At 42.1% G+C, this 10,434-nt stretch overlaps 1 protein-coding gene across 1 annotated transcript in view; it reads right to left on the minus strand.

Annotated features, from left to right (window-relative positions):
• The window catches only part of PARP12 (poly(ADP-ribose) polymerase family member 12), a 24,008-nt gene that overhangs the window by 915 nt on the left and 12,659 nt on the right, over positions 1–10,434 (minus strand). Inside the window, exons 4-7 of the mRNA XM_019515399.1 lie at positions 9,740–9,836; positions 8,728–8,806; positions 7,304–7,434; positions 2,398–2,549 (exon numbers count right to left, since the gene is read on the minus strand). Coding sequence (XP_019370944.1) covers positions 2,398–2,549; positions 7,304–7,434; positions 8,728–8,806; positions 9,740–9,836 — 459 coding nt within the window. The remainder of the gene's footprint in view (positions 1–2,397; positions 2,550–7,303; positions 7,435–8,727; positions 8,807–9,739; positions 9,837–10,434) is intronic.

Below are 10,434 nucleotides of genomic sequence, written 5' to 3' on the forward strand. Positions count from 1 at the left end.
AATGTGTCTACACCCAAAATCAAAAAGTTTATGCCCGCAACCCCGTAAACCAGGGGTTTTTTAACTGGGGAGGGCCCCCCCCCCCCCCCACACTCCCTCCCGGCAAGCGGGGGGACGACAACTCTCCCTCAGGGCTTTATGGTCCACAGGAGCCTCCACAGACCCCCCTAGCCACCACCTATGTGCTGCTGCTGCATCCAGCTGCCTGCTTGCCTTGAAGGTAGGCAGCACTGCACAGTCCGAGGCACTGAGCAGGACAGGGAGTGGGGCAGTGAGGTTAGGGCAGAGTTGCACAGCCAGTGGGGGTAAGATTGGGGAGTGGGCTGGGGTGGGGGCAAGTAAGAGACTCCCCAAGGTGGGGTCAGTATGGTCTAAAACCATTTTTGCAGTCAAGTAAAAAACTGTTAAACATTGATGTTAAACCCAATGGGCATTTATACACGTACACTTTTGTGGTGCGACACACCAGATCTCTGGCACATTCAAGAAGGCTCAATTAAATCAAGTCTGCTCTGCGCATGACCTGATGCACTCAGTGCTGTGTCACATGTATTTGTATAAATGGTGAAATGCACATCAGCGCTGAAAAAATGGCAGTGGCATGCTTTTGAACGAAAACACCTTTGATGCATTTTAGTTCAAAAGTGCACCGCCACCATTTTCTCATCACTGATGTGCATTTTGCTGTTTATACAAATGCATACAAGGCAAAGCCGGTTGCTTTCCAATGTGCCCAGCACTGCCTCGCATGCACATCTAAAAATGCCCTTAAATTTGAAAATCAGCCCTTGTTAATAGTGTTCAGAGCCTAACAGAAGGGTTACATTGTGTAAAACATACATCAGTAAAAAGATACACAAGTAAAACATGTTTTCTTGGGATGGCAGTCTTGTCCAGGCACACCTCTATGACACTGCAGACATAGCTTAAGTAATGCAACAATTGTTTGACTTAATAACATGCATTCTACTTTAAAAACACATGGGCCACATCCTGCTCTTAACTGAAGCACTAAGTCCAGGTACAGACATTACATTTTTACTGGTGTAAGTGATTGGAAGCCAGTCTATACGCATAACAGAACATTAGTTTGGCACATACAGACTGGTTTAAAAATGGCAGAACCCAGTCTAAGATTTTCTCCCACCCCCAGCCCCAGGGAGAATGTGTATTCTGTTCACTACCAATCTAAAGTATGCCACTTACAGAAAACCATGCAACTTAGATCAATTCTGCTTCAAGCTTTTTGAATGCCTGTACCTAGCCTAAGAGTCAAAAGCAGTACAACCCTAAATGTGGCTTCAGTAATACTAGAAATGTTTACATTTATACAGGAAGGGGAATTAACTACAGGATAATTGCATCCCCACTGGCATTGAACTTGTGTAAATTTGGTAAAAGTAGGGAAAAAACCCAACTTACTTACGTTAGACCAGACCTTGGCTTATTTTGATGTTGTTCTTTCCCCTGCCCCTACTGAAAAATTTTCACTTTGGCAAAAGTACTCCAAAAAGTAGCTGCATTTAGAAAGTTTTTTGGCCAAATCCAGTTCTGTGTAGAGTACAACCAATTTGACAAGGCCTAGCAAGTGTCCAAACTTCTACAGGCTCCAATGGGAGACACAAGACACCCATTCGAACTGCATCAAAAGAGAGAACTCCCGGATGCCTCAAAATTTCTGTGTGTGTATTTTTTAAAAAAAGGCTCCTATGAAAGGGATCTCTTTCTATATTACCACAGGTAAAAAAACATGGTCAACTATAAATGCTGGAGTTAATACTCCAAAAATGGGATCTTATGCCATGATAGACCATGATGACAGCATTAGGGTTTAAGGGGAAACAGAAAAAACCACAAAGGCCAATAGCAACAGTGTTCAAATTAAGTCATCACCGGAGCTCCTGATACTTGTAGCCAAGTTACATGGACCACAGTGATTCATCATTCACTGAACTTGCATCTGGGAGTGAAAACGCCAGTGCAAAAAAGGTAGGGTTGGATGTGCCAAACGGAAAAGCCAATAAACCACCTTGCTAAAAAAAGGAAGACTTTTGTGCGTGCAAGATTAAGTGCAATTGCTTTAAAGATCCTTTTCTGAGCAAGGGTGAAATGATTAAGTTCAAGGAGGAAGACTAAGTCCTTTAAGTTAGAAAAAAGCAGTGTGTTTCAATTGCCCTGCATTTCATATAGTCTTTTAAGGTTTGCAAAATGGGTATAAATTGCTACCTGTTTGTTAGCATTGCACATCCTGAACTAATGTGAACAGCTGTAACAGATGCAAGGCAACAGAAGCAAGCCCAGTCCATAGGAAATGGACTTGTTTGGTACTAGAGCATGTCACAGCATTCTGGCAAGTGTTTGAAGTTCACAATATATAAGCTGTTTATGAACTTCTACCTTTTCCATAGGCTGTTCCATGAGCCCCACAGATTCTCCAGTCAAAGTTCTGCTCACAGATTGCATGCAAATGGGAAGTATTTGTTCCATGGAACAAGAGCCTCTCATCTACATCCTCCTGTCTGTTGATCTTCTTCATCTGCTCCTTTTGCCTAAGGATAAAAAGATTGAAATCAGCAGCTGAATACACACACACCCCCCCATCCAATTTTGAGTGGAGAAAAGAACTAGTCAATGTTGCAAGTGAAACTTAAACATCAAAGTTGGAAATTGGTCAAAGATATTGGGTTTAATCTTAGCATTCCTCAGCCCACCTCTTCCAGGGGTTTCCTGATCAATCAGGGCTAACACCAAGACACCAGTCTGCCTACTTCTTCACCATATTAAATACAAAGAAAGAAAATAAGGAATAAAGGTCACTCTCCAGAGATGACAGGAGACCAGAGCATACAGAACTGATGGCAAGTTTTGTTTCTGCATCCCATGGATCCCTTACACTACAAATGTATAACAATATGCCCAGAGGAGAATTACCTTGAAGCCAATGCAGCTGGTGCTCAGGACTCACATTGGTGTTCTCATGAGTGATGGTACAATCCCCATATCAGGGTATTGGGTAGATCTCTAGCTTGGAACAGTGAGAGAAGGACCACCATCCAGACCTGACTGAACCAGCTCTCTAAAGGTACTGGAACCAGACTAGGCAAGCCGGTTCAAAGAACTATCTTTCTGACCTCACACAAGGATGAACTCTGACATGCAACCCAGTTTGCAGAATACAGACCCTGTTTACTCATGGCATAGTGCTTGCCTTCTTAATAGAGCATCTCACAGATACATGTACAGCCTGTCTCAGCCCTGCTAAGGATGTTAACCTTCTAGGCGGCCATTCAGTTTGACAAGCTTCTGCTTGTTCTTTCTAGACTAAGGCAAAAATAAAATCCCAGCCATCAAGATAGGAAGACACCACTCAGAATAAGAAAAAAGTACAGATCTGTGTTGGTCAGAAGTTGATTATTTTCTGCCAGACTCAGATCCTCAGTTCTGTCCTTGCAAAAGTCATTTTAGCATGTATGAAAGATATTAAAGGAATTTGACCTCATCACACATACATTCCCCTCTCCAAATAGACAGGTTCTTCCTTTGCATTGGGTACCATACACATGCATACTGCAAAATGGTTCCAGCTCTGAAGTCCTGAGAAGCAACTTCAGCATGAAACAGTGTGAATCAAATGAATCAGAAAAGTTTTAGTAACCTTTCCAAGGCTTTTCACAGGATGCATTTAGGTTTGCCTTTTTTCACATTTGATTTCAAAGGTAGAAAACACAATATCCTCCGTAGTTGTTCTAATTTTCCATCCAGCTAGTTGAAATAACTTGCCTAATTTTTTTCCACCCAAAGCAGTCATCTTTGCATTCCTCACTTGCCAATTACAACTCCATCCCTATCATTGTTAGTTATAGGTCCAGTTCCAGATGTGCATATTCTATTATTTATAGAAAGTATTTTGAAGAAGAAAATATTTGTCTTCTTTAGGCAGCTTTCAGTTGCCGACCACCTCATGTTAGCCAGCACAACTACAGCATCTGCATGTTTATTAACACACAATTTTAAGTGCAAATCCTGGAAGAAACTGGTGTTAAGTTGAAGACTTAAATGCTGCATTTGCCATTCAGATCCCACCTCCCATCCTCCCCACTACGAAGGGAGGGGGAAATGCTGGGATTCAGCGAGTTCAACATTTTTCTTCGACTCAAACAAAGCTAGAACCAAGAATCTCAGATGTCACAAGTTCAGAGCATGCTTAAAATTTAGATCCAAATCCAGATCAGAGTTTTACAGCTCAGGTGATATCACCAATTTGTATGCTCAGGTTCAAAGAGCTTTGTAAAAATTGGTTGAAGCAGACTTTGATAAAGTCTGCCAACATTAAAAAATGTTTATGAAGTCACTCATTGTTGAAGTACCCAAAATAAGGACTGGCAACGTAGCCCCAACGGATATAACAGGTTTCCAGACATGGAAACCTTCATTGCTCCCTATAATTCCTTCCAGTTTCACAGCACACACAAGCTTCACTTTTACCCCTCAAATATGCAAAAGCACAACACATACATCATGCTCAAAGAAAAGCCCTTACAAATGATGTCAAGCTTCAGGCAGGAGAAAATAGTCCTTAAGCAAAATATAACCCATTCAGACTCTCTGTTTATCCTTAGTCCCTGGACCTGACTGGGCTGAGCAAATAGCTCTCATCCTCTACCCCTTAGAGACCCTTCCAGAGCATTTTGCTGAGCCTTTTTAATTCCCTGGTCCTTGGTTCATGCTTTCACTGTCCATAGTAGTACAAGTAAAACAAGCTGACTTTTATAAATATCATGTCCTCCATGCTCTCTCCCTTACCTCCCCCTTCAAGTTGCTAAAATATTCTTCTCCATAAAGTCAAGAAAATCAGATTCAGAAGGTCTACTTAGTCCTTACTTGCTTAGACACTATGAGCCTCTGCCTCCCCGTCAGCCATCCCAGGATGCAACTTTCAAGTAACTGGGAAAAGACGCTTTGAAATTTTAGCCAAACCCTTCCCAAAGGAGCTTTACCCGGGAATGCTAGTACCAAGCAATTTTCCTGAAATGCTGTGTGCTATTTTGAGGGGAAAGGATAGAGAATTATGTTAAAAGTTGAAATGGTGAGCACACTAAGGCCACTCCAGCACATGCATGCTTGCTCAGTTCCTGGAGGGATAATGCCAACAGGCTAACGGCTGAAGTGCAACTTTGAGACACTTCCACATGCACCCTTTCAGAGGTATGCTTTTAGGCACCAATCCCCCCCACCATGGCCTCCAAGACCTGCAAGTTTTTGGATTCCTTTGTTCAAGGCTACGAGCAAGGGTCAACTTTGTCCCAGCATAAACCATGTTATCCTGGGGCAAAGTGCAGTCATTCAAATATTCAAATCCATTGTCCCAGGGTTATAAAAAAAAGCAAAAACAAAAAAAAAAAACCCACAAAAAGTTCACAATATAAGAAGTACATTGCTAAGTGTCTGACTAGTTATCCTATGATTGCATCATTGAATCAATGGCAGGAAAGCAGCAGTGGATTCAGCCACTCACTAAATCCTGATTAGAAGGGTGATGCGTGTATACATCAATCCCATGACATTAGTGTCCTGGGACAAATGCAACACCTGTTCCTAAACCATTTTTCCTATTAGAACCATCATACTTGCTTATTAACTTGATCATTAAGATTTTTAAAGCATGTCAAGATCATCTGAAGTTCTGCTGCTTTAGGTATCCATTGATGCAACTGAATTCCTTCCCTCCCCCAACATATAAACATACAGCAGAAACTTCCTGTTGTCTTGATTTATCTTCTTTCCAGTTCCTTTTCCCTGTTGCTTAAAAATAATGCACATATCCCAATTCCACTCATCCCACCAGCCTCTCAATCAAGCCTTTTTGTAAATTTATCTTGCTCCATCTGGATATTAGGCTGTATTTCACAAAGGAATTTCAAGCTTCAACAAAGTTAGAAAAAATTCACTGGTAGAACTGGGTCATGTATTGACAAAATGAGCATCTCCCAATGACCAGCACCAACTTGGCTAAACTAGCCTTTTGCAGGAACACACCAATTCTGTTACAACTGCCCCTGTTAACATTTCTAGAAACTCCAAGATGGAATTTCTATTCATGGGTATGGACAGGTACTTGGCTCGAAGAACTCCGAGTGCTTTTGAGATGATACAACCCTCGGAAAAAAAAAATCTCTGAAGCGCTTTATGCAATGCATACATTTCCAATGGAGTAGGGGGTTGCTCAATCCTCTGGCATGCCACAGTACTCTGCTTCCCCTATACACACATGCTGCAGGGAAGGGACAGTGAGATGGACAGTCAATGAGCATTTTCCTGTTGACCATCCTTCAAAACATCTGGAGTCCAAGAGACAAGCTGAGATCCCTGCTTTCTTGCCCCCTGACTGGAGGGCACAATCACTACACATTTGCACAGCCATTTATGACACTCTGGAGTGGGGGGGCAGAAGCCACACATCTCCACAGTACCAAAGCACTGCAAATTTGAAGCATTTCAAATCATAGCAGGATTTGGAATGCTTCAAATGAACTTCTGTCCATACCTGAAGTCAAATACCCTATGCCAGAGCAATAAATATCCCAATCATTTGGTACATGGAAGAGCTAAGTCAAGGCCCTCTTAATTAGGCAGTGCAGGGACCTGAATCTGGTTCTCCCTCATCCCAGGCAGGTGCTTTAACTACCAAGCTATCAGCTATTCTAATGAAGGTAAGAAGCGGAAGATTGGTCAGCCTCCCTCCGTTTTCTTGAGACACTGAAGCCTTGTTTTTACTCCATAGTGGATGAAAAGGTTTTGAGAAATTCCACTGGAAAATAAACTATTTCTTCACCCCACTTTATTTAGTTGGAGGAAGGAAAAAAATGGAAATAATGCAAGTCAAGTCCCAATTTCTAATTCCAGTGGACCAACACAAACCCATCCAAACACAAAGTTTAGCTGTAGAGAAACAGGCAGATAGGAACTTCATCCTTTTCAAATGGGAGAACTTGAAAAGTCATGAAACTGTACTCAATCAACTGTGTCATGAATGTGTTTTATAAAAGTAAGTTAGGAATGACTTGCAAAGATTTGGTAAAAATCTTTAGTAAAGCCCTCAATCAATGGTCACAAACAAACCCAGAACTATGTGCTCATGGAGAAGAGAATAAAAGGAATCTTGATTCACCACAGCTTACATTTGGCTAAGAGAAGAGAAATATTCGTCCTGCTTGGCACCAGGGGGAATCCAAGAGAAGAAGCCCCAAAATTATCAAAATGGCTCTACTAGCACCAGGAAAATGAATTAAAAGTGGATACAAACCACTGGAAAACTTGCCACAGTGATGGGTTCTGAATCCTCTGCAGTTTGTGGATATAATAATTTTGCATGGTCTTCTCAAACAGGTCTTTGATTCGCATATATTCACTCGCAGTACTACTGACCTCTACCAACTGAAAGTATTCAATACAAAGAATTCAAGGAGTTAGAGCGTTCTTAGTTACCCACCCTCTATCCCTCCAGCTACATCACATGAGACATGGACCACCCTGAAGCTACAATCAAAAGTCAAGTTTTCCCAGAGTCTACCTCACTTATTTATTAGCAGTATTCTCCCTCTGCCCATCTCCCCACATGCTGTAAGATATTAACCCTGGAGGGTTTTCTATATAGAGAAGTTAGTGTTATTCTGAATCAAGAGGGCCATAACTGGACAGTAAACTACAGCTAAGCTGCACAAAGCAGCTTCTATGCTATTTGTGCAGAATAAGTGTGCTTGTGCAGAAACAGCTATTCTGCATCTCCACACTAGCTTCTCTATATAGATATGCCCCACTTTATTGTGGCAAATTACTTACACAACCTTGTAACCATTGGGGAAGATTTTTTTTTTTTTTTTTTTTAAAAACCCTCATGAAGGTCACTGAGACACAGATCTTTCTATAATAATGTCAAGTGAATTCATGATACTCCTTTAAAATGCACCATACTGCATAATTCTGTATTAAAAATAATCTTCGGGAAAAAAAAATGCCCGGGGGGGGGAGGGGGGAGGAGAACAAGGTACCTTGGAGAAATCCTGAACTTCAATCAACTAGCATCCAAATCAGGTCAATAGCAACCCAAGTCACTACTACCTGATGATTGTTCAGTAGTGCACTCATGTGGAATGAAGTAGCCATCAGCTAGTTTCCAACGGACACATGTCTATTTGAGATTCACAGACATTAGGGCTGGAAGGGACCTTGCAAGATCATTGGGTCCAGCCCCCTGCCCAAAGGGCAGGAAGTCAGCTGGGGTCAGATCACCCCAGCAAGGTAAGCATCCAAACATTTCTTGAACATGTCCAGAGTAGGTGCTTGCACCACTGCTGCGGTGGGCGGGCGAGTGGGGGGGGGAGAAGAATCTATTCCAGACTCTGGAGACTCATGATAAAGAAGTTTTGTCTTATGTCCACTCTAAAACAGTCTTCCAGCAGTTTGTGACCATTAGACTTTGTCTTTCTTTAGGATGCCCTGGTGAACAGACATTTCTCCCAGTTCCTGATACCCACCCCTTATATACTTATAGGCTGCCACCAAGTCCCCCCTGAGCCTTCTCAGATGAATCAACAGGCAATTTTGTTCCAGCTTATAGTTCAGTTTTCTAGCAACTCTTTTGAAAGCTGGGAACACCATAACATACCATAATAACCAACAAAACAATAAACTCTTACATGCATATAGTACTTAAGTGAAAAAAACTACCTTGTATCCTACATCAGGCAGAGCTGAGAGGTCCCAGTCTGGAGGAAACGGGCAACCTGGAGCTGCAGTCCTTGTTTGCCTGTTTGCAGACAAAATTTATGAGGCTCTGCTACTTTCATGTCAGTCACGATCCAAGAGTTTGTGCCAATAGTCACTTTTCATGCCACATAACTTTTCACCTTGTTGAGACAAGCTAGATGTTTACAGGCATCAAGCATATTATAATGGCATTCTATAATAAGCATTAAAAATACCAGTTAGAGAAGGTAGCAAAGGCAGGGAAGCTGCTTAAACTTCATGTGTGGTTGGCAACGTTTTTAGACAGAGCTCCACAGTAGTTGCTAGAACGCCAGAAGAATCAGGAGGCCATCTCTACACGGCCATAATAAAAAGAAAAAAAACTGACATGGCAGATGAGAGAAATCCTCTCTCAGAGATACCTTACAGTCAGTAATTATGGACGAATTATTCTATAATGAAAGTTTCTTCCTACCACCATACGTTAGCAGTTACTTAACATCTAGCATAAAATTAGAAGCCTTTCTATAAATGATTGAATTTTTTTTTTTTTTTTTTTTAATCTCAGTGAACATAGTTTGCACAGCTGTCTCAGTAAATGTCTTGAGATTTCTGGAACTCCATTACCATGCATTGTGTAAAGAGTTGTAATACAGCAACGTGTGTTGCTCCAAACCAAAACATTCACCAATGAGACCACTCCAGGGATATCCACCACAGGAGCTCTTGAGCGAGGTCACTGGGGACCACCCCAGAAAAGCCCCTAGCTATCTGAAGGCCAGAAACTCCATCACATTAAGTCCCTGTCCTGGAAGTAGTGTAGAGTTCACAAAAATCACCATCACATCCACAACACAACCTAACATTAATCTAATCTAGACAGCAAATTAAATACAAAATGAGCCATTATAAGACAGCATGCACTTCCCACTGAGCACCTTCATATAGCAACACTAACAGTGCAATTCTAAATAGTGAATGTATTATTCAGTACCTTCTCCATCCTTTGTTGCTATGTCCAGATGACACAAGTTTTGGCCACCTGCAGACTTTTCTTTGAGTTTGATAATGCAGATTTCTCTGGACCATATCTGGAAAAATATTCATGCAGCAAAAATCAAAAGAACCTTGGTCATCTGGAGACTGACCACTGGGGGGAAATGTTATAGAACATGTCTAGGCTATGCTCTAACCATGGCCTCCCCTCCAAATGCATTTCCCCAGTGTTACACTTTGGGGCCATTTCTGTTTATGCTGTTCCTGTGTGAAGCCCTCTTCTTTGGTGTTTAATGCTGAAAAATGCAAGGTTCTCCACTTTGGGAAAAAAAACCTGCAGCATCCTTACAGGCTCGGCAGTGCTACGCTGGCTAACACTATGGAAGAAAGAGACTTGGAGGTCATCATTGACCACAAGATGAACATGAGCCTTCAATGCGATGCTGCGGCTAGTAAAGCGACCAAAACGCTGGCTTGCATCCATAGATGCTTCTCAAGCAAATCCCAGGACATCATTCTCCCCTCGCACTCAGCCTTGGTGAGGCCGCAACTGGAGTACCGCGTCCAGTTTTGGGCTCCACAATTCAAAAAGGATGTGGAAAAGCTTGAGAGGGTGCAGAGGAGAGCCACGCGCATGATCAGAGGTCAGGAAAACAGACCTTACAACGACAGGCTGAGAACCATGGGACTCTT

Source organism: Gavialis gangeticus, unplaced genomic scaffold, assembly GCF_001723915.1.
Source record: "Gavialis gangeticus isolate Ggan-Ray unplaced genomic scaffold, GavGan_comp1, whole genome shotgun sequence".
Taxonomy (NCBI): Eukaryota; Metazoa; Chordata; order Crocodylia; family Gavialidae; genus Gavialis; species Gavialis gangeticus.